Source organism: Mesoplodon mirus (genome assembly GCF_964341445.2).
Source record: "Mesoplodon mirus genome assembly, chromosome: 5".
Lineage (NCBI taxonomy): Eukaryota > Metazoa > Chordata > Mammalia > Artiodactyla > Ziphiidae > Mesoplodon > Mesoplodon mirus.
In genome coordinates this window covers 134,993,816-135,017,943 of record NC_138980.1, presented here as the reverse complement: position 1 = coordinate 135,017,943, position 24,128 = coordinate 134,993,816, and the positions used below count along the sequence as shown (strand labels likewise).

The window sequence follows — 24,128 nt, the reverse complement described above, 5'->3', positions numbered from 1 at the left end:
GAAAGTCTTATAGGACAGAGAGAGAGATACATAAGTAACTCACTTCAATGTGGTGTGATAATAAAGCATGGAAATGTGCAAGCTATAGTGGTAAGACAGAAGCAAGACTGATGTGTGTGTGGTATGAATAAAGGCAAGAGCATCTTTGAGATTTGTCCATAATGTAAATGAAAATTTATACACCACTATATAGGAGGTATTTTTTAATTTAAGTTACATAATCCAACTTGGGTAGAATGTCTGTACAGTTAACTTGGAAATTTTATTTTTCTAGATAGCAGCCCTGAAACTCTTGAAGCTCATAAGATTAAGATGGCATTCTTCACATATCCCACTTTGACAGAGATATGTAGAAGATTAGTCTCTCATTATTTTCTGTTAACTGAAGAAGAACTGACAATGTGGGAAGAAGACCCAGAAGGCTTTAGTAAGTATCCGTTTTTCAGTCTTTACATGGTTCTTTTCCCCCGTCCATCCATAGATATCATTTATTTGAATGACAAGTATAATAACACTGTATTTTAATGTAGTACTTTTGTTCTGAGAATCTTGGTTTTTAAAAGTTAGCTTATCATTCTCTCTTTATTAGACATTAGTACAAATTGAGGAGAAAATGAATGCTTGTTCAAGTATATAGAATTTTTTCCAAAAAGATAAAATTTTGTAGATGTTATGAATATATCCTATAGTTTAAAACAAAAATATAAAATTAACTGTCTTTATTATCTTTGTGGTTCATTCTGTATTATTTTTTATTTGTAGAAATTTTTACTTCAGAAAGAAGTTTGGAGATGAAAATTTCTGAATTGCCGAATGGATTATCTATTTAAGTTTTAATTTAAAATTAATTTTTTGATGATTAAAATGTTTTTATAGGAGTTCTTTTTATCTGTATGAATTTTAGTACTAGATAGAATATCAGGTCCTTTGCTACAGAAAATCAAGGACTTGTGTGCCTGATAAAGTACCTGTGTGTAAATAAAGTGTTTGTGTGTGAATTGCTTCAGCCATGGTCAGACATAGGCTAGATTTTAACCTCTCCTCATCCCTTTGGCTGGGTGCCTTTGTGTAGTTATACATGTGTTTCCAGTATTTTTAGAACATCTTAAACATTTTTGTAAGATTTATTTTCCTTCTCTTTTTCATTTAAAAATATTTTAATCCATTTAGAAAATACAGCACTACACTGTATAATGCATATTTTGTTTTTGCTTTTTCTCTTAAAGTCTTATGCTTCTTATTGCTTTTTTTTAATGCAGTAATATAATATTATAACATGAAACACTGAATCCCTAGAGTTTTAAAAGTCTCTGAAGCATTTTACTTTAAACATAGGAAATTTATGGAAAATGACTAATCATTTGAACTTGTAAAACATCATTATTGTATGAAATGATTCTCAGGATTGTAATGGTAATGTATCAGGTGATGTCACATACTCTGGGAGTGACAAGTACTTTGAGCTTTCCTCCATACAGAGTTCTTAATGAAAGTGAGAATCCTTATGGATATGAGCAGTTGATAGATGACTATGATGTACACAGATACGATCTGTAGGTTATAGTAAAGAAATCTTTGTAAGGCCTTGTGTTCCCAAGCATGCACTCTCAGTGTTATTTTAAAGCAATTCACAGCTATATTATATTGATATTATTTAAAGTCTTTGTTTTCCAAACTGAGATTTTGGAAACATCATTATTGCATTTGTGGAGAGCCTCATTTGTTATATTTTTAATTGCAGCAGTGGAAGAAACAGGAGGAGATTCTTGGAAATACAGTTTGAGGGTGAGTATTGATTGAAAGAAAAATTGATAGGGAAAAGTTTAATGCTTCTATAACTCTTAGTAGAGAATGATACTCTATTGAAGATTTCAAGCATTAAGTCAGACAGATAGGGAACATTTATTCATAATTGCAAGAGTCCATATTTGAGAGGAAAGTACTTAATTAAATTATGAACTTAGATCTGAAATTTTTTTTTAAGTTGGAGCTTTGCAAACTGAATTTTTCTTCATTTTACAAATTGATTGGGAAATAACTGTCATTGCAGAAGTAGGAAATGTTTTTGCAGTGAAAGCTACCTTTTTTTGGCTAGAATGATTTTTTTCCTCCTAAGTATTTCAGTAATTATAAAGCTGCTTTTGATACATTATTTCTCTTACTATCTAGTATGATTCTCAGAGACCAGCCCATTGCTTTTAGTTATAGAATGCTTTTTAAATATACATTTATTGATAAGGGCAACATTTGAGGAAGATTTATCAAATGTGGTCTTTGAACTATTCTTTTTGTTGTGTTTACATAATTTATGTAATTTGCCATTATTTTCCTAAGTGTGTTACTGTTTTTAGTTTCATAAGCTTCCATAGAAAGTATTAGTACTTAAAAGTTTTTAAAAAAAATTTTGCTGCTTTAAGTTTTTAAAACTTTCTCTTACGGAGGGCTTCCCTGGTGGCGCAGTGGTTGAGAGTCCGCCTGCCGATGCAGGGGACACGGGTTCGTGCCCCGGTCCAGGAAGATCCTGCATGCCGCGGAGCGGCTGGGCCGGTGAGCCGTGGCCGCTGAGCCTGCGCGTCCGGAGCCTGTGCTCTGCAACAGGAGAGGCCACAGCAGTGAGAGGCCCGCGTACCACAGAAAAACAAACAAACAAAAAAACCTTTCTCTTATGGAAAATGTTAAACATATTAAAAAAATAGAATAATATCATGAACTCTTCTGTATTCAAAACTTATTTTATCAGTTATCAACTCATGGCTAGTCTTGTTTCATAGAAGCACTCTTTTACAAACCACTTAGATTATTTTGAAGTAAATATCTGAGATGACATGTCATTTCGTCTGTACATATTTCAGTCTGTATATCTGTAAGATTCCTTTTTAAACATAAAGCACAATACCTTCAACATTTAATTGTACTTTATATTATGAAACATCTAGTGATTCAGTACTTTTAAGAATGAAAATGAATCATTCTTTTTATTTGTGATTTCTTTTTGTGTCTGTTAAAGGAAGAACAACTCTGGTGAATTGAACTCATGAATTGCTGTTGTTACTTAAGTCATTGCCAAGAAAATACACAGTTTTTAACATATTAATTCCTGGACATTTATAATTCTGTAAATGAATGTGGCTCCAGATTGCTTTTTAGATTTAAAGAATTATTAATTAAAAATGTAAATTTCTCCTCTCTGCAGTTTGGTGTTTTGGAATGCATAATGCAAAATTATTGAAATAGTGAAATAAACGTTCCATGTTAAGAATTAAATTATTAAATTTGATTTTATTTCTGACTGTGTTTACAAAAAACAGCAATAAACTTTTTTTCAAAAAACATCAAGAATTGGAAACATAGAGTTTTAAGAATGAGTATTCTTTGCTTTAATGTAGAATTACTCAATGCAATATACCATTGTTTTCATTAGAAATTTATTTTTTTCCCCCAACAGCCATGCACTGAAGTATTATTTATAGATATATTCCATGAATATAATCAGACTCTTACCCCTGTACTTTTAGAAATGATGCAAACACTTCAAGGTGAGGTATATTTTGTGATACTTTGATTTATCTTTTAATTAGTGTTCAGTAAAATATTTTGAGTGCTTACTGTGTGCACTGCACTATTTCCTAGATCATATACTAGACATGAATTTGAGAAAGACAGAATGTGTGCTTTTCTGAAAGAGTGGCCTTCAAGATAGAAAACAAGGATGGGCAATTCACAAATGAGATAGGCCTTGAATGTGCTAATTAGATTTTGCTGTGGTAAGCATACTAGCAGCATAAACAAAATAGCAGTCAAGTATATTGGTTGGAGAAATAGTCTATTCGGAGCATGCTGTAGGAAGTAGTGGGAGAAAAAGTTAATAAACGTTATTAGCCTTAGAATGGGGGCAGTGGGAATGGAAAGAAGATAATGGATTTAAGAGAAAATGATGAAGTGAAATTTTTAGCACTTGATGATTGTACTTTGTACACAAGTAATTAAAATTTTTAACTGTCACAAGTGATTTATCCTTTTTTTAGTTATTTTTATTATCAGAGTGTAGTTGATTTACAATGTTATATTAGTTTCTGCTGTACAGCAAAGTGAATCAGTTATACATATACATATGTCCACTCTGTTTTAGATTCTATTCCCACATAGGTCATTAGAGTATTGAGTAGAGTTCCCTGTGCTACACAGTAGGTTCTTATTAGTTATCTATTTTATGTATAGTAGTGTGTGTATGTCTGTCCCAATCTCCCAATTTATCCCTACCCCACCCACCCCTCTTTCCCCCTTGGTAACCATAAGTTGTTTTCTACATCTGTGACTCTACTTTTGTTTTGTAAATAGGTTCATTTGTAAAAAGTGATTTATCACTGACTATTCTGCTATACTGTAAATTTCAGAGAGGAGGCCACAAACACATCTGTGTTGTTCACACCTTGTTCCCAGTGCCTAGCACACTCAGTAACTGTTGATTGACTTTTGGCAATTAACTGACTGCTGGGCAAGGGAAATCTATCAAAGACAATCCCGAACTTTAGAGTCTTAAACAGATTATTTGATTGGTTTGGGCAGGAGTCACATAAGGGTTCAAGTATTGAGTAGGTGGTAATGTAAGGAAGTAACAGCAAGAGAATCTCCTGTAGAGAGGAGATTCCTCATCTTGTTTGTAGTATTATAAAGGGTAGCTCACTTTTTAGGCTTTTGTTTTCTCAAAAATTTAATAGAGTATTCCTGCTTAAGTTACAAAGCAAGGGAAGAAATGAGCTATCCATCAAGTTTTTTGTGTTCATTTTTAAAGATAATTTGAATATTAATTGTATTTTCAATTTTTCTTGAACCACTAGGAAAGTGGGTAAGCTAATTAGGTTACACTGTGGTAAGTTGCTCTATGGTGGTAAGGTTTTCAGTAATTTCAGAGTTTAGTTATTTTCTTTCTAGTTCTGGAGCAATTTGCTTATTTAAGGCTGTACTTAACTCTAGTAATTGGACTAGTGAGCTTAAGAAATCATATTTAACAGCAGAAAGGTGCTTTGATAAGCTTGCTAGAAAACTTTCTATTCTAAAGAAATATACTAACTAAGTAAACTGTATTTTTTCCTGTCTTAACCATGGTAGTCTCCTTTCTGGAGAGTAGTGCAGAGACTGCCAGCTTTTTATTCTGAAGTTTTCACATTATGTAATGGCTCTCGTTTTTCTGTTTGTACTTTGCATTTTGTTGTTAACCCTTTAATGTATTGTCATAACCTGGTTTATTTTTTATGTTTAGATCTTCTTGTGTGAATTGCCCATACTTGTTCTTTTTTTTTTTTCCTATTGTGGGATTCATCTTTTTATTCTTTCTAAGAATTTTCTCTTATAATCAGGATATAATACAATAGTTAGCAATTTGGCATATATTTTTTTAGAATGCTGCTTGACATAACATTTTCCATATATGTTATAATGATTTTTTAAAATTGTAATATATGGCTTTACATGTTGTATCTGTGTTCTCTAACGGTGATGGTAACAAAACTTAAACTTTCTCTTTACACCTATATGTATATTTAATATCACAAAATATATTATACTTAATGAATTGAGAAACTAACAAATTGAGTTTAAATATCTTTTAAAAACTAGTTTTATTTACCTTTGCTGATACTTATTTTTTCAGGTCCCACTAACGTGGAAGATATGAATGCACTGTTAATCAAAGATGCTGGTATGTTAAACGAAAATGATTTAGAAACATTTCTTCAGAAGATGGTGTGTCTCTTTTGTGGCAGGTGTTATGCTGGGAGAGTTGGGATGCAAAGATACCTAAAATTTAGGAGCTGTCTGGTGGTGGAGATAGCCAAATAAACAGACAGTTGATTATAACATAGTATCAGTTGATTAATGCTACAATAGGTGGTAATTATGTAGTACTGTGGAAAACTACAAGGTAGTTTTGGTGTACCCAGGGAAAGGCTCCTAAAGAAGTGTTCTGTGCGAACACAGGATAAGTGAGAGTTAATAAGGGGGAGGGGGCGGTTCCAGACGGAGCAGTAGGGACAGAAGCTTGAAGGGAAGAGGAACAAGCCCAGTTAAGTTTTGAATTGGGTGTATTTTGGTTTAATTGGAACATGGAGTTTAATGGGTTGTGGTGAGAGAAGAGGCTGGAAAGAGGATAATTAGGGACCCCATAGCATAAAATATTGCATCTATTTGGAAACAGATGTTGTTTTTATAATTTTTATAATTTGACTTGAATATTTTTAAATGAGTGTAATTTTCTGTTTGAAAGCACTGAGTATTTAAGAAAAACATAAAGTAACTTAAATAATGTTTCTAAAATGTCTGTTTAAATAATTTCCCAGATTAACATATTGTAGATTTCCCTCTATTAACATATGACATGTTTCAAAGTAGTCCTTAAGGCTTATTTTCTTGCATAAGGACAATTAGAATTTTGCCCAGTATCTGAAATTAAATTTTTTCTTCTTAGTGTATAATGCTGTTGGATTAGCGGCTTATGAGCTGTTTGACAGTGTTGATTTTGATCAGTGGTTTAAAAACCAGCTTCTTCCAGAATTACAAGTCATTCACAATAGGCAAGTATAAAACTCTGTGTTTGTTATATACTTATTTTATCTTATTGATTTTCTAATGAAGACAAAAAAGCATTGAAATGGCTTAAAATTTTAAAAAAGTCATAGTATGACTTAGCTGATAGTGTCTAGTGTAGAAAGGAATAAGACTTGTGAATCTTATAACTGAAAAATAAGCAAAATCGTTTCTTGTTATTTTACTTCAAATGTGAATTGTGACATGTATGAAGTGTTTGATGTTACATAAGCTAGTTTGCAGGAGGAAATTTTTGTTTGTTTTTTTTTTTAATTTATTTTTTATACAGCAGGTTCTTATTAGTTATCTATTTTATACATATTAGTGTATACATGTCAATCCCAGTCTCCCAGTTCATCCCACCACCACCCCCTCGCCCCCCGCCCCCGCTTTCCCCCCTTGGTGTCCATACGTTTGTTCTCTACATCTGTGTCTCTATTTCTGCCTTGGAAGCCAGTTCATCTGTACCATTTTTATAGATTCCACACATATGCGTTAATATACGATATTTGTTTTTCTCTTTCTGACTGACTTCACTCTGTATGACAGTCTCTAGGTCCATCCATGTCTCTACAAATGACCCAATTTCGTTCCTTTTTATGGCTGAGTAACATTCCATTGTATATATGTACTACGGCTTCTTTATCCATTTGTCCGTTGATGGGCATTTAGGTTGCTTCCATGACCTGGCTATTGTAAATAGTGCTGCAGTGAACACTGGGGTGCATGTGTCTTTTTGAATTATGGTTTTCTCCGGCTGTATGCCCAGTAGTGGGATTTGCAGGAGGAAATTTTATGCAAAGGTAACAGAAGATGGAGATCTCTGAATTCTAGAAAGAAATTGTGTACAAAAGGAAGCCAATTGGAGACTTAGCAGAGGCTAGGCCTGATGCCAGAAGTAGCCTAACCAAAGTAACATCCATCAAAGGTGACTGCCTTGGGATCACACGGAGAGTGCATACTGCAAGTCTTTGGGGAAAAGGAGTTGCAGAGACACCATGGCAAAAAGTATTTGGACACACTTTAGGCTTGTATTGAGGTGCCTAATTCAGTAGTACAGATCTATCTGACATTTAGTAGGGTTTTTGCCCAATTCTTCTGTTGCATATACATTTAAATACTTGCCTAATTATTTTAATTTTAGGTACTGAATGAGTAAAATGGAAGGGAAAGGGTCTTTCATAATTTTTTAAATTTTTCTTCATTTAAAATTAGACACCTAAAAAAATTCCAAGATACTTTTTTCTTGTTTTGAATCGTGCAGTTCTAGTGATTTATTTCTGTAGATGTGGTACTTGTCAGGATGCCTAGCCTATAGTCATAGATCAGTTAACATATCTTGACTACTTTAATAAATGAATAGAAAACTATCCATATATGGATCATTTTATAAATATTTAGAGCCATAGAATTGTAGAGCTGGAGATGCTTTAAAAGTAATTTTGACCATTAAGTAGCTATCCATTCAGTTATTCAGTCATTTATTCAATCAAATATTTTCAGCACTGGAATTTGCTGTGTCCTGTAGAGGCAGTGGTGAATAAGGTGGGCTTCAGTTCTGCTCTCAGAGAGCTAGTGAGCCTCTGATGGAGAGAAAGCCTTTAGTAGAGAGACACATGTGCACTTTGTCCTTAAACCCTTATAGGCTGTTTAGTCTAGACTGATCAACCATGTATTAATTACATGTTGAAATGATAATATTTTGGATATATTGCAATAAATAAAAATAATAAATTTTCACATGTATCTTTTTACTTATTTTAATGTGGGTACTAACAAATTTAAAATTGCATATTTGGCTTGCATTGTATTTCTTTTGGACATAACTGAACTAGACCAGTATTTCTCAAACTTTAACGTGCATATGAGTCACCTGGTGATCTTGTTAAAATGCAGGTTCTGGGGCTTCCCTGGTGGCGCAGTGGTTGAGAGTCCGCCTGCCGATGCAGGGGACACAGGTTCGTGCCCCGGTCCGGGAAGATCCCACATGCCGCGGAGTGGCTGGGCCCGTGAGCCATGGCCGCTGAGCCTGCGCGTCCAGAGCCTGTGCTCCGCAATGGGAAAGGCCACAACAGTGAGAGGCCCGCGTACCGCAAAAAAAAAAAAAAAAAAAATGCAGGTTCTGGTTTAGGTTATCGGTCTGGGTCAGATTGTGTGATTCTGTCACACTTCCAGATAATGATACTGTGGTCCAGGAACCACACTTTGAGGAACAAACTGACTCCTATTCTTAACTTTGCCCAGAAGTGACTGTCATCTTGGAATTTGAACGTTTCTGAGCTTCATTCTCTTTGTTGAGAACAGAATGTTGAATGTGGTAATCCCAGAGATCTCAGTCCAAAATTAAAGACTCTGTGGTTCCTTCCTTTACTCTACACCAGTCTTGTTTACTTCCACCTCTGGGACTTTGTTCAAATTGTCCCTGTCCCCTGAAGTGACATCTTTTCGGTTTTTTGCCCCAAATGCTACTTATCTTAAAGGCTGTTCAAATCCCATCTCCCTCTGCCTGCTTTTCTCTCTTTCGTTTCTGCAATCCTAGTATATATAGTTTTGTGGTCTTTAATTCTTTTAGGTATGTTAAACATTTTGAAAGCAGGGAATACACTTCTTTTGTAACTTTAATGAATAATTCTTTTTACGTGTTTAATCATATAAGATTATAATTTTCTAAAAAATGTGGTATATTCATTAGTTTACTACATTTTCACCCAGAAATAAATATCATCTTGCCACTAAAATAAATATAATATCAAGAAGAGACTTTGTGGGTGGAATTCTTGGACACAAGTGATTTTTCTCTTTGCCTAAAGAACCTTCCTTTTCTTTAACAAAGATGGCCATAGAGAAACAAATATATGTACTTGTTACTGTAAATGTTCTATAACTTTAAAAATACAAATCATTATTTTGGTAATCTGAGTCACAATTTGTAATTGGGCACCTTTTACAAAATTAGAAACTTTAGCTGAAATCAATATAAATTTATATAAATATTTTATATAAGTCTAGAGATTTCTCACAGTGTTCTGAAAATAATCTTTATGAGGTTAACAGAATTGGAATTGGAAAATTCCTTTATTATTACTTTTTGGGGCCTCTCCAGCCTTAGGGTTTGGAACATTTGCTAGTTATACCTATTTAGATTAACTTTTTTTGGTTACTTTAAGAAACAGAAGTGGACTTGGTTTTTATGTATATAACTATGTTGTAATTCTTTAATACAAAATAATCAGGTTTACAATATATCTGCCTAAGAATTTTCAGTTTTTTAAATCAGAACTTTGTTAGTATTTATACTGTGGTACATTTAAAAGTGCTTTTAAACTTTTATATAAAAATGCATATTGTTTTCTTATTACATTTTAGATTTAAATGATGAAATATACTAAGTGAAATAGGCTTCTTAAAATATGTAACATTTTAATTTCATGATTTTCCCTATCTAGGTATAAGCCATTGCGACGCAGGGTGATTTGGCTCATTGGTCAGTGGATTTCTGTGAAATTCAAGTCCGACTTAAGACCCATGTTATATGAGGCAATTTGTAACTTGCTTCAGGATCAAGACTTAGTGGTATGTTGCTTAAAGGTTTTAAAAGTTATTTTTATAAGTTTAACATATGTTAAAGTTCAAATTCAGAAGTGGTTTATATCTTTCTTTAGAATGTTGGTGGCCTTTCAGTGCTGTAATTATTCCTTGGTGAGTAGTTTGATTTGAGGGAAGAAAGTCCTTTGATTATTTTTTGCCCTTCTCATCACTAGTAAATGAAAAAAAATTTAGCCAAACTCTACTAATCTAAAATTATTTATAATTTTTTAATAAGAATAAAAGGCAGTTTTTTAAAAATCCTTTTATAGCTTTACGTGTCCTTTTTCTTATTCAGGATAGAATTTGTCATTTTTACATTTAAGATAACACCATAATCTGTTTCACCCTTACTATTGATTTTTTCTTTGTCTCTCAGTTTTGGGGGTTTTTTTGTTTTGTTTTGTTTGCCTTTGGAATTGTTTATTTTAGGACTTTATGTATAGTGTTCACATAATATTCTTGATTTTGTGTTACTGAAAACTTGATAATGACGTCTTCGTTGCTTCTTTTGTTCCCCTTCAAGGCAGGTAGGTTTGCTGCTTTATTATATGTCATTTACTCAGAGGGTTTTTTTTTATTTTTAAAGATTTATTTGGTTGCACCAGGTCTTATTTGCGTCAGACAGGCTCCTTAGTTGTGGCATTGGAACTCTTAGTTACGGCATGCATGTGGAATCTAACCCAGGCCCCCTGCATTGGGAGCGTGGAGTCTTATCCACTGTGCCACCAGGGAAGTCCCCAAAGAGGTTTTTTAAAAGAAGTTCAACATAGTGTGGAATAGTATCCTCCCCCCACCCTGCTCCCACTGTTGGTGCTTTATTTTATGCCTGAGTAAATATATTCATGACTTACTATACATTTTCTTTGTCTTGTGCTTAGGTTTGACTCCAGCATAGTCTTTAAAAAGTGAATCTGGTTGATTTTTTTCCTGAACTTCAGATTATTTTTAGATAAAATTAAGTGATTCCACCACCCCCAAATTATTCTCAGATCTTGTTTAATCATTTATCAATATACCACCTTTTAAAAAAATTTCGAACCTACCTGATTATCCTGTTTTTCAGCAAAGGCTTGGGTCATACTTTTCTTGTTTTCACATGTGTGCCACGATAATATAAACTTTTAACGTTCAACAAAGGAAAACATAATTAGAGAAATTACGAAATTAAGAAAACATTATAATTGCAGAAGCAATGGTACATTCTAAAAGCAAATAGAACTTATTTTTGGATTTTCTACTTAAATGTTACCTACTTTGTGTAAATAATTGAGAATTTACTCTAAATATCATTCTGTAATTATTAAATAGTTTAAGCATCCCATGCTTAAACAAGGGAATCCAGTTTTATTTTACCATGTTTAAATTCTTAGAAGTTTGTTAATATAATAAAACTTAGCTGTTCCTAAGAATACTATTTGCTGGAATTAATTTACTTTTGTAATAGCTTTAGAATAAAGCATTTGGAAGATTTAAGTTTTGTTTTCCTAGTTGGAAGTATTATTTGCTGTTCTATCAGTGGTATCAGAGAGAAGACATTAAATGCTTTATGAAAGTGTTACAAAAGATTTAAATTTCAGGTGAGTTTTCTGTGGGAAAGAGAAATTTCTTGGATCTTATATTCTTTTTTTAATGAGTCTATTAGGAGAGAAGTGAAGAGAAAATGAGTCATTTAGGTCAGCACTTTAAAAGCAGAACATTAAATCTATCACATCAATAAGCATTATTGGGGAAAAAGGGTTTCATGGCCAGTTAAGTTTGGAGAACACTGGACTAAATATTCAAATAATCCTCTTTACTGTAGGACCTATAAGAACCTTTAAAATGTACATCTGTGTAGTGACTATCCAAGATGACAAAAACATTAATATTGGAATATACTTCGAGGAAATGCTGCTGTAGATACAGCTTTTGCCCTTTTCCTGTACGTCTTCTGGTGGCTGCATCTCATTTTTACACTTTTACAGTTTTGTCCTGCCACAATTATTTTCTTATAACTTCTTAAGAAGACAGTGTTTTGTAAGACACTAAGTTCATGGTGCATACATTGTCTCCTCCTCCCCCCCCTTTTTAAGTACATTTAAGATCAATAGTGTATAAGATATACTATTCTAATTTCAACCTGTGAGAAATGCTGGCTAATGAAATGTGGGAAGATACCTTATACATACAGACATACACAACAATGTACAAACATTCAGACATACATGTACAAACATACATGAGGGCATTTGTATGTATATACACATACACACACACACGAAGTATATAGATTCTGATGAATCTAAATCTTCTTTGGCTTTCAGAGTCTATGTTCTCTTGCTTGATTGCTGCTGTTATGGAGTTGGGATACATTTAATTAGTTGTCTGTGTGGCTTCCTAGTCTTATAGCCGTGTTATTACAAGGCTTGCTGTGGCAGAATAGAAATAGTGCAGCAACTGGAGAAAGCAACTTCTCCAGTTGGTATAGGACTCTATAAGTTTTTTTTTTTGAGCAGAGGAAGGTTTATTGCAGGGCCAAACAAGGAGAACAGGTGACTTGTGCTCAAAAACCCCTAACTCAGGACTCTATAAAATTTTATAATATCAGAAGCTACTGTATAGAGTAAATATCTCTGATAGTTGCATGATAGTGTTTGATCTGGAGGAATATAATGCAAATTGAGTGAAATTTTTTTGGTTTATTTGAAATAGTGTTATAACTTTTCATCAGTATTTAGCAATTAAAACTTGATCTAGGCATAATGGACAAGCATTTATAATATTGCAGTATTTGGAAACTTTTTTTGTAATAAATGTTGGGAATTCTGATTAGGTTTAAGATAATGCTACTTTGAAAATTTTAACTTCTAAGCTTCTTTTTTTTAAAATTAATTACTTAATTTATTTTTGGCTGCATTGGGTCTTCGTTGCTTCCTGCAGGGTTTTTCTAGTTGTGGTGAATGGGGGCTGCTCTTCACTGCGATGCACAGACTTTTCATTGTGGTGGCTTCTCTTGTTGCAGAGCATGGGCTCTAGGCGCTTGGTCTTCAGTAGTTGTGGCATGCGGGCTCAGTAGTTGTGGTGCGCGGGCTTTAAATTTTTTACTTTTTAAAAGTTGAGAATTACATCAAGGAAAGAGAAAAATTCAGTGGCTAACATAACAGGTACCTGGTTTTCCATATTTCCATTGTAATAATTTTCCATTTTTCCATATATTACAAATATTTAAGAAATAAAACATTACAAATGCAGTGGAATCTCTATATCTTTCTTTTTTTCCCTATATCTCTCTTTGCTCATTCTGTTGTCTTTTTGTTGAGCAGAGGTTTTTTTTTTTTTTTAATAAATTTATTTATTTATTTTATTTTTGGCTGCATTGGGTCTTCGTTGCTGCACACGGGCTTTCTCTAGTTGCGGTGAGCGGGGTCTGCTCTTCATTGTGGTATGCGGGCTTCTCATTACGGTGGCTTCTCTTGCTGTGGAATATGGGCTCTAGGCACGTGGCCTGCAGTAGTTGTGGCATGTGGGCTCAGTAGTTGTGGCTCACAGGCTCTGGAGCACAGGCTCAGTAGTTGTGGCACACGGGCATAGTTGCTCCACGGCATGTGGGATCTTCCCGGACCAGGGCTCGAACCCATGTCCCCTGCATTGGCAGGCGGATTCTTAACCACTGCACTACCAGGGAAGTCCTGAGCAGAGGTTTTTAGTTTCAGTATAATCTGATTTATTGATTTCCTTTTTTTTACTTTATTCTTTTTGTTTCTTGTTCAATGAATCCATTTTCTTCACACGTGGTTCTTTATTCTATCTGGGATTTATTTTTCGACATGATATCAAGTAAGGTTCCATTTTTATTATTTTTTATAAGGACAGCAGTGGTACAATGCTTTATTGAAAAATCCATTAAAAATATCTTCATGCTTTCTTCCATCCCTCTTAGAACATGTTACTTAGTAGATGCAGTGCTTATGGCAAGTTTCATATTTGAGAATGTTGTTACCACAGTGTAAACAGAATGACTAAATTGTAGGTGAAAGGAACTTTCTTTTCCTAGGACCCGCAGAGGATTCTCTAACCAGGATATTTGATTTACATACTTGGTTTCTTTAGTGGTAAGGTTTCTGATCCAATAATAACCTTTCAATTTTGGAAATTATAAGTAATTAAAATTTTTTTTTGTTTTACTTAGGTTATTTATGCAGCCTTCAATAAAACAAGCAGGAAGGTACTTAAAAATTAACATCAGTGTACTCTTTCAGCCTTGTAAGAGTCAGTGTATAATGTAGACTGTGGTACAGCCAGAAGGTTTATAGTTTGGGGGTGGGGTGTGTGGGGGTTATTGTGTGTCAAGCAGAGGAAAGGCCATCTTCATGGGCAGGTTGACTACCAGCATAGAAATAGGGAGTTTTTCAGATGGAAAGCCAGTTGATGGAGTTTAAGAAGGGACTTTGAGTGGCATGTACATGACTGTAGCAAACCCTGAATTCACTGTGGGAGGTGCAGCTGGGATCTGGGCAGAGGTATTTTTAACAAGGTACATTGAAATTCTCCTGTCTTTCCACTCTTCTGCCTTTTATGGGTCTCCCAGTTCTGTCACACTTTCTTACAGTTTCGAGTTTTCCCACTTGACCATCCTTTGTGTCTCAAAAAAACTGTTACAGGTTTTAAACTCTGTGTTAGTCTGTGTTTTCACAAAATGAATTCTGAATTCACTTATATTCAGCAAATACGTTGGGTAAGATGTTGTGGAAAAAACCCGAACGAACTTTTGGGCCAACCCAGTAATTTCCGAAGGAAATATCAAAAATATGTGTTTGAGACATCAAGATATTAGGCCACTCTAAAACTAGGAAGAAAGGAAACTTTAATCTAGTAACTTTCTTATAGTCCATTTTGGTTTTGTAATGATATGTCTGGTATACGTATTATATGAAAATGAGCTTTAGGATATTTTTCTTAAAAGGAGATGAAAAAATGGAAGGTGCTTTTTATCCTTTTAGGAAAGTTATTTACATGTGTATTTCAGGAGAAAATATGTAATTCAGTGATCTTGACTGCATAATAGAGTAAAAATAGTACTATAATAGTACCAAGTAATAAAAGAGCCAGTGAGTAGGATAATATTATTCATATTAGTATCTCTTTCCATGCCTAGCATGGAATCAGAAAATTAGAAAATGTTTATTGAAAGAGTTAAGAGATAAGGATAAAATATTATAAAATTATTATTCTGTTTCTTTTCAGCAGAGAAATAGAATCTATTTAATAATTATTCTCTCATGTTTGTCTTACTTACATTTTCCTGGTGGTCTTAAGTCCCTGAGACATTGCCATTTATTTCAGGTCCCAGCTCCATGCTCACTGCTCTAGTGTGTGGAATTCCCTTCACTGCTATGGGCAGGCTGTAGTAGTGGTCAAGCATTAGGCTGCTCCAAGTCTAGAACTCAAATCAACCATCCTGACAGTTATGCCAAGGCTCATTCTCATGCTGGACACCGAAGTGTCTGGTTACTCTTGCCTTTATGTAGCAGTCTTCTTTGGAAGTAGTGTTGACCTGTGATTTCTTGTTCATTTCTCTGTTGTTGTCATGCTTCTCTGGGATTCTTCCAATGATTCTGATGGCTTGATGGCACTTGTTTGCCCCAGTATGGAATTAGTTTGTTATCTTCTTAGAAGTTTTCTGATGTTTCAGCTGAAGGTGTAGGGTAGACTCAGGCTGAGTTACAGTCTGGATCTGGTTCTGGATACTTTGGCTTTCATTCTCCTTCAAAAATCTAGGTTTATTCTATTAGAAGTTATGTTTAGAGTCTGGTTAAGGGAAGATTTTTTTTGTTTTGTTTCATATTCTTGCATTTATTTATCAAGTATATATTGAATCGTGTCTTAGAAGTTGTGTTAGACGCTCTTCTGCCAATCTTCTGTCACAGTCCCCAACTCTTCATTCTGTAAATTGAGGTCCTGATTTTTTTTCCCTGTTACTTGTGAATTGCTGCAAAGTTCATTGTCTCTATGCAGTAAGTACTTCCTATTTCTTTTATAGCTCAGGAATAGCTAATTTTGTTCTTATTTGTGTTTGTCATATTTTAAATGCTCCACTCTTTTCTTAAACTGTGTGCTTTTTGTTTTCCCTTATGATCTGGCTTCCTAGTCTTGCAGTTAAGCTAGAGTGCATCATGATTAATTTCATCTTTTTCTCTGCACGCAGTACTGCACTGACTTCTTCCCTTTGTTAGGAGGGAAAACACAGCTAGTTTTCATTCAGATGTCTCTTTCCTGTACTTATTTGTGTAAATGTCATCGTTATGGGTTAAATGCATCTCTGGTCCTTTTGTGGAGGAAGATCTGACAGTTTGATTTCCTTTTGGGGGGTGCTTTCAAGTCCTGGTGTTTGTGAATTAAATTATTGCCACAGTGCCAGTTATATGCTTTACACTGTACTAAATGCTGACAATTTGAAGATGACTAGAAATAGTTCATGTCCTCAGGGAGATTATCCTGTTCTTAAGCTCTTCACATTAGCCATTTTTATTGATAATTATTTAATATCTGGGTGTTTTTTCCCCCCTGCTAGATTGTAAGCTTTTTGAGGACAAGGACTAGGTGTGTCTTACTCAGCTTTTTTCCCCACAGCACCCAACACAATGCCTGGGAGTTATAGCTCCTTGTTGAATATTTTTAATTGCATGAGTATGTCATCTTTTCATTAGGTCATTTCATAGTAGAACACTTGGCATAGTGCTTTGCATGTATTGGATAATCAGCACATTTGTTAAATCAGTAAAAAATCTAGAAATACTCATATTACCTTTAGAAACAGTGAATAAAAAGAAAAGCCAGGTGAGAAAACAGCTGCACTCTAGGCTCTTAGAATCTGTGGATTTGGAACTAGAGTACTTAACATTTGATGAATATGCCTAATCAGTACCTCAAGACCTCAGAAGCTCCTATAAAATGATCAAAACTGTTTCTTTGTGAAAAATGGCTGCAAAGGAAAAACCAGTTGCTATTACAGGTGTGGGAAGCATAGCAGCATCTAAGAAAGTAATGGCTCTTAGCCAGGAAATAAAAGTTTTAGATACATTATTTTACAGAGCAGCATATAGCATTTAATCATGGCTTGAGTTCACGTTACTTGGTGTGGAAACTGAGTGTGGCAGCCCATGCCCATTTAGCTGGTCAAGTCACAGGTAAAACTCGAAAAGAAATAGGAAGATTATGCTGTCATGATATGATTTTCCCAGGTAACATGCTGATACACAAAGAAAGTGTGATTTGGCAAGGTCAAGAACTTGTACAAACCTTTCTGTATTTGTGAACTTTGGGATTTAGAAAATATCAGACTTTATCTTTTGGTTATTTCAGGGACTTCCTGTAATTGAGGTTACAAATGGGAATTTGTGTGCTTTTTCCTCCTCCCTCTTCTTCCTTCTCTTCTTCTCCCTCACTCTTCACTTACACATCCGCCAGCTTCTCCAAGTCCACCCTGTTTTCCTGCTTCTCTTCTCTGCTTCTCAACCTTCCCTTTCCCTCTGACACCATCTTCACACTCTTTTCTCTCAGTGCCACACTCTCCACAGTGTTATGGCAAATTCCTTTTCTTCCTGGAAGCACTCACTGGATTAAAGACTCCTTTAAGCAAATTATGGGAAACTGAGAAGGGTGGGAATCGACACTATTTTACTTTTTCTTTTTAGTCCTTGCTAAATAAGGAGAATGTCCTTTTATTGTTTTCTTTGTAGTCCTTGCTAAATAAGGAGAATGTCCTTTTATTTCTAGATATTAATGTACTCTGTGACTTTAAGTAGAGAAAGCGATTTGCAATAAATTTTTTTGTCATTCATTATTAATGATGTTTAGTAATTCTAGAATGATTCATAATTCACAGTATACTTTCTTTTAGGTCCGTATCGAAACAGCTACCACTCTGAAGTTAAATATCCTTTAAAAACTTTTAAAACACTTCATTGCAAAGAATTTTAACAACACTTTAAAATTGTTACTTATTTTTAAAATTAATTTATGAGGTAGTTTAAAATGTAATTTTTGATTGGTTTGTTGTATTTGGTTTTTACATATATTTTATCCTGATAAATTTCATATATTCTGAATTTCATATATTATCAGTATTCCTTAACTGCTCTTCACCTGTTGATGATTTTGAGTTTAGAACAGATCAGTTTCTACCGGTAAGAATATTTATTTATAGGTTTTATAACAATTTCTGCTTATATCTTTTAGAATGTTGTTATTTTATAGCTGAAATTATATATGTAGTATCAGTTATTTATTAAAGTTGCTTTGAAAAGTATATTAGATTTTTTGGAAGTGATTGATTTTATTGATAACTTTAATTTGAAATAGTGTACTTTATTCTGCTTGTTTTTTGTTTAGTTACCTTGTCATCTATTTTGGAGTGGACTGCTGAACTTTTTTTCCTCACAATTATAAAACATAGTAATTTCATTTCATGTTTGTCTGTTACTTTTCATCCTTAGGTTATCCCCCTCTGTTGTCTGTGTATGTATGTCTATCCTACACTAGATTGCAAATTACTTGAAAAGCAGAATATCAAGTCTTACTCATTTCTTTTTTTCCTTCACTCAGTCTCAGCACCTAGTTTGGTGTTTTCACATAATTGGTACTCAGTGAGCACTTGTTAAATATGTCAGTAAGGTTGGGGCATTAGTGTTTGTTGTTCTTGACAGGGCTAAACAAGAAGAAAACTTCATGATAAAATGTCTACCTATATTTCTAATGGGGTCATAGATGGGAAAACTTGTAGAGCAGAAATTTTTCTTTAATAAAAGAATCACTAGGTATTTTTGGATGAAAGAAATATGTTTTACCAATCTATATAAAAATGAACCAGATATGTGAAAGAACAAATGTTTATGTATCTGACATCCTGTGATTTGTTAACTCCTACTATAATTTTCAAGATGTAGGAGTTAAAAGCCAGATACAGGATTTTTGTTTTCTATTTCCTAGTCAGAAATATTCTGTTGTTCTTAGAATTACAAGTATTTTCTACAAAAATTTATATCTCTGTGCAGCATATGTTAAGGGCCACATTAGACAGCTGGTATGTGATTGCAATAATGGCATTCCTTTTGCTTTAATGAGTAGACTTTGCAGAACAATAGGCATATGTGGAAAACCAATGACAAAGTGCTGTTAAAAGTTGAGTTTAGCAGTATAAAATTTATACACAAAACGTTTAGATACAATTTTCCTCTGAAAACATTACTCAGTGTCTAGCTGAATTAAATTCTAAAATGGACACATTTAATAGCAATAAAGAAAAAAATCACTGCCCTAAATATTGGCACCTTGATCATTTTGAAGTTGTATAGGTAATGCTAAGGTTTTGTCTTGTATTGCTTTGATATTATGATTTAATTTTATATCTTGTTTCTGTATGTAAAAGTTTTTACATTTCTATTCCAAACTTCTATTTTTTCTTTTTACCTACAGTATTTGGAAACCATGTTCACACTACTCTTTCAGTTACTGCAGCAAGTTACAGAATGTGACACAAAGATGCATGTTTTACATGTCCTCTCTTGTGTGATTGAAAGAGTAAACATGCAGGTAATTTTGTTGTAAAGCATGAAAATAGATGTTAGAGGAGTAAGTAGAGTATATATAGAATGCATTAATATCTTTGCTTTATATATGTTGTTTAAGCGTTAAAACATCATTAAAATGATTCTCATAGGTTGTGATTTCAGTTATGTATCAAAATTGACATTTATGCTCGAGTTTTTATAAAATGACCTAAGAAAATTAAAATTAAAAAATAAAAACTTGGATCAGCAATGTAGCGGTGTTCATTAGAAAGCAAAATTATATATCTCTCAGTTTATATTTAATAATACTTCTTAAAATTTAGTGTGTTTGAGTGCATAGTCACAAGTGTCTGTCAGGAAATGCAAATATTCTCAGAAGTCTATTATTTGTACCTTAAAAATTGAGTGTGTTTTGCAGTCTAGTGCATGTTATATCCATGATTGGTTTAATATAAAAATGATATGTAAAGTTCTTAACAGTAGATTATTATTTAACTGTATTCAGCTTCCCTTATCACTCCTAATCTTTGTGAAAAATTGATAATCCAGGAATCACAGTATAATTATCCTGTAATTTCTTATATCCAAGTTTACCAGTGCATATTTTTATTTGAAAAGCGCTGAGTAAATCTGTGAGGTATTAGGGAAAGATAATACCTCGAGTCCACAGTCCTGAAGTCTGCTCCTGAATTCATTAGTGAATTCTGACACCTTGAACCTGTTTATTAATTCTAAAGCAGTTGATGAAAATTGCTATCAGTTATTGAGTAATGACAAGTTTCCAACTTCTGTGCCAGATGATTTGCATTTACTTCTCACTTAATCCTCACAAAAACCTTTGGGTGGGAATTAGAATGTATTATCTCAAACAATTTGAGGCTTTAAGAAACGTAGCAGAGTTCAGACATCTGAGTGGCATTGACAGTATTCAAACTTAGCGTTATAGTATGTTAACAGCAGTTGCAGTTTTGAGTGACCGTTGATCATTTTGAGCAGATCTGAGTCCTGGTGTCTCAAAGTAGTAATATCTTACAGTTTTCTTAACACTTGGGATTCTTAGTATATTAATTACATTATTTCATTTTGATATAGGTTTATAAACAACATTGAGAGAGTTTGGTCATTGAGACTGTTTTAAACTTATTTCAAGTTCCTGTCTCTGCTCTTTGTCTTGAGCAAGGTCTTTAACCTTCTGTCCCCATGTATAAAATGGTAAAGTTAAAGATAACTCACAAACACAAAAAATGATTTCATGAATACGAAATTATTACAGATGTTCTGTATGCTTTAGATCACCAACAATTGCAATAAGTTGTTTAAAAAATTGATTATATAAGCAAGATTTGGCAAATTTTTATAATTTTATTTAGATATCATCTGACTAATGGGAATTTCTTAAAGATTTTTTTTCTTCTTTTAGAAATGTATTTTCTTACCCCCATCTCTCCAAACCTTTAAACCTTTTCCCCCCATTACTCTTGCTTAGTAAATTTAAAAATGCTTTTGTTTCTATCCATACTCATCTTTCATAACACATATAGCCTAAGCAGCTCAGGTGTCTATGTCATTAGTAAATAGCAATAAGATATAGTTATCCAGTAGTACTTTTTGTTTTCAGAATGTGGGTAGGAAAGGGTTACGAAAAATGTTTTTAGTAGATTCTTTAACATTTTCCCGTGTTAACCTTTGAACAACACCATCATTTATATATCCTTCAGCTATCATTTATATATAAGTTTGATTTTTCTTTACTAGGTTGCAGACATTTTGAGCCATCTTACAACAGTGCTTTCTGACACATAATAGTTTTTGAAGTTTTAGGGAACTTACCATTTTTATACCATAGCTTGCAATTATTTGAATATTATATTTCCTCTACTTTTAAAAAGCATAGTTGAAGACCTATAATTAAATTATTCTGGTGCAGGGATCCCATAAATACATAGTCAGGAAAAATGTGTTAATCATCAGGTGTAAGGTCAGGTAGATAGTCTTTGGACTTAAGCATTTCTAAAGGAAAAGAACAAAATTAAAAATTAAAGGACCAGCGTGAAATATTAAATGTTCGGTTGAAAATGTTACCTAAAATGAGGTGTCATTAGAGACTTACTTTTTAAATTTCCCTGTGAATGGAACCTTTGTTAAAACATTTTTTAGGCTGTCACATATTTGATTTTCACATGTTTTTCTTTTTCTTTTTTTTTTTGAATTGTCTCAAAGTATTTTTCTCCCCTTTTTTAAAATTAATTTTTATTGGGGTATGGTTGCTTTACAATGTTGTGTTAGTTTCTTGCTATACAGCAAAGTGAATCAGTCATACGTATACATATATCCCCTCTTTTTTGGATTTCCTTCCCATTTAGGTCACCCCAGAGCACTGAGTAGAGTTCCCTGTGCTATACAGTAGGTTCTCATTAGTTATTGATTTTATACACAGTAGTGTATATATCACGTTTTTCTTAATGTGTTATGAATGAAAGTGGGTATCTCCCTATATAGAATGAACTAACTCATAAGAGTATAATTATAATGCTCATAGTAGGCACCCCCCCAGCCCCCCATTCTGTTTTCTTTGGAGAAGTGCCAAAAGATGAGTGCTGTTTCATCACAATTGTTTAATGCTTGTGGTTCAGTTTCTATTATAGGGTTATTTAGCCCAATGTCTATAAAACATTCTTAATTCCACGTGTTTTTTAAATATTATGTAAATAACTGATAATTGGTCTACCAAAAAACTCATGTTATAATCATTTTCAGAATGTATATGCATAGTATTTTTTATTTCACATCATTTCATTGAAAAATTTTAAATGTACAGATAAGTTGCAGTAAATCACTACCCATGTATTCTTCACCTAATTTCTTCATGACACTTCATCCAGTATATTAGACCTCTCCTTCTTAATCATAACCATGATTAGATTCAGAGGACTTAACATTGATGTAATACTATTTTCTAATATCAAGTCCATATTCAGATTTCCTCAGTTGCCCTAATAATGTATTTTTTAACCTCCTTCCTCCTGCCCTAAGGGAATGTGTTTGGCTTTCATGTCATCACTTTGTTTTCTAATCGCCAGCCCTTTTTTTTTTTTTAACATCTTTATTGGAGTATAATTGCTTTACAATGGTGTGTTAGTTTCTACTGTATAACAAAGTGAATCAGCTATACATATACATATATCCCCACATCCCCTCCCTCTTGCGTCTCCCTCCCTCCCACCCTCCCTATCCCACCCCTCTAGGTGGTCACAAAGCACTGAGCTGATCTCCCTGTGCTGCGCAGCTGCTTCCCACTGGCTATCTGTTTTACATTTGGTAGTGTATATATGTCCATGCCACTCTCTCACTTCGTCCCAGCTTACCCTTCCCCCTCCCTGTGTCCTAAAGTCCATTCTCTACGTCTGCATCTTTATTCCTGCCCCTAGGTTCTTCAGAACCTTTTTTTTTTTTTTAAGATTCCATATATATGTGTTAGCATACAGCATTTGTTCTTCTCTTTCTGACTTACTTCAGTCTGTATGACAGACTCTAGTTCCACCCACCTCACTACAAATAACTCAGTTTCGTTTCTTTTTATGGCTGAGTAATATTCCATTGTATATATGTGCCACATCTTCTTTATCCATTCATCTGTCGATGGACACTTAGGCTACTTCCATGTCCTGGCTATTGTAAATAGTGCTGCAGTGAACATTGTGGTACATGACTCTTTTTGAATTATGGTTTTCTCAGGGTATGTGCCCAGTAGTGGGTCGTATGGTAGTTGCTAGTTGCTGGGTCGTATGGTAGTTCTATTTTTAGTGTTTTAAGGAACCTCCATACTGTTCTCCATAGTGGCTGTATCAATTTACATTCCCACCAACAGTGCAAGAGGGTTCCCTTTTCTCCACACCCTCTCCAGCATTTATTGTTTGTAGATTTTTTGATGATCCGCCAACCCTTTTTTTGTCTTTTGCAACACTGAATCTGAGAGTGATTTTTGAAAGTGTCTTTGAAGCATTAATTTTAATTTAGAGCATCATATATTCTAATGAATAACTAGGACTGGGATATAAATATTTCATGACTTTCAAATGTAATTGGGTGCTTTGGTTTTATTACTTACCCTGTCTATAATTCATGTAGCATATACTTCCTTTCTTCCATGCCTTAGAAAGTATTCTCTCTAATTTGTTCAAAACAAAAGTTGGTTTATTTTCCTTATCAGTAGAACATGCTGTTATATGCTGTTTTTAGTTGAATATGAATGCATTAGGTACTCTGAAACCTGTGTTTTTATGTATTAATTGGTTTGCCTTTATAAATTAATTGGAGGGATCTTTGAGATACAGCACTTAGCAAAATTAAGTGCTCAGCAAGATTAAGTGCTCAATAAATATCTATTTTAATAGTATGATTGAGAATTTA

The 24,128-nt window shown here is 33.8% G+C and overlaps 1 protein-coding gene across 2 annotated transcripts in view; it reads left to right on the top strand.

The window, feature by feature from the left end:
- IPO11 (importin 11) overlaps positions 1-24,128 on the top strand; it is a 204,142-nt gene that overhangs the window by 58,113 nt on the left and 121,901 nt on the right. For both annotated transcript variants that reach the window (XM_082621272.1, XM_082621271.1), the window contains exons 11-19: positions 275-427; positions 1,742-1,785; positions 3,446-3,536; positions 5,651-5,698; positions 6,464-6,569; positions 10,029-10,155; positions 18,050-18,083; positions 18,295-18,335; positions 19,624-19,740. In XM_082621272.1, coding sequence (XP_082477398.1) covers positions 275-427; positions 1,742-1,785; positions 3,446-3,536; positions 5,651-5,698; positions 6,464-6,569; positions 10,029-10,155; positions 18,050-18,083; positions 18,295-18,335; positions 19,624-19,740 — 761 coding nt within the window. The remainder of the gene's footprint in view (positions 1-274; positions 428-1,741; positions 1,786-3,445; positions 3,537-5,650; positions 5,699-6,463; positions 6,570-10,028; positions 10,156-18,049; positions 18,084-18,294; positions 18,336-19,623; positions 19,741-24,128) is intronic.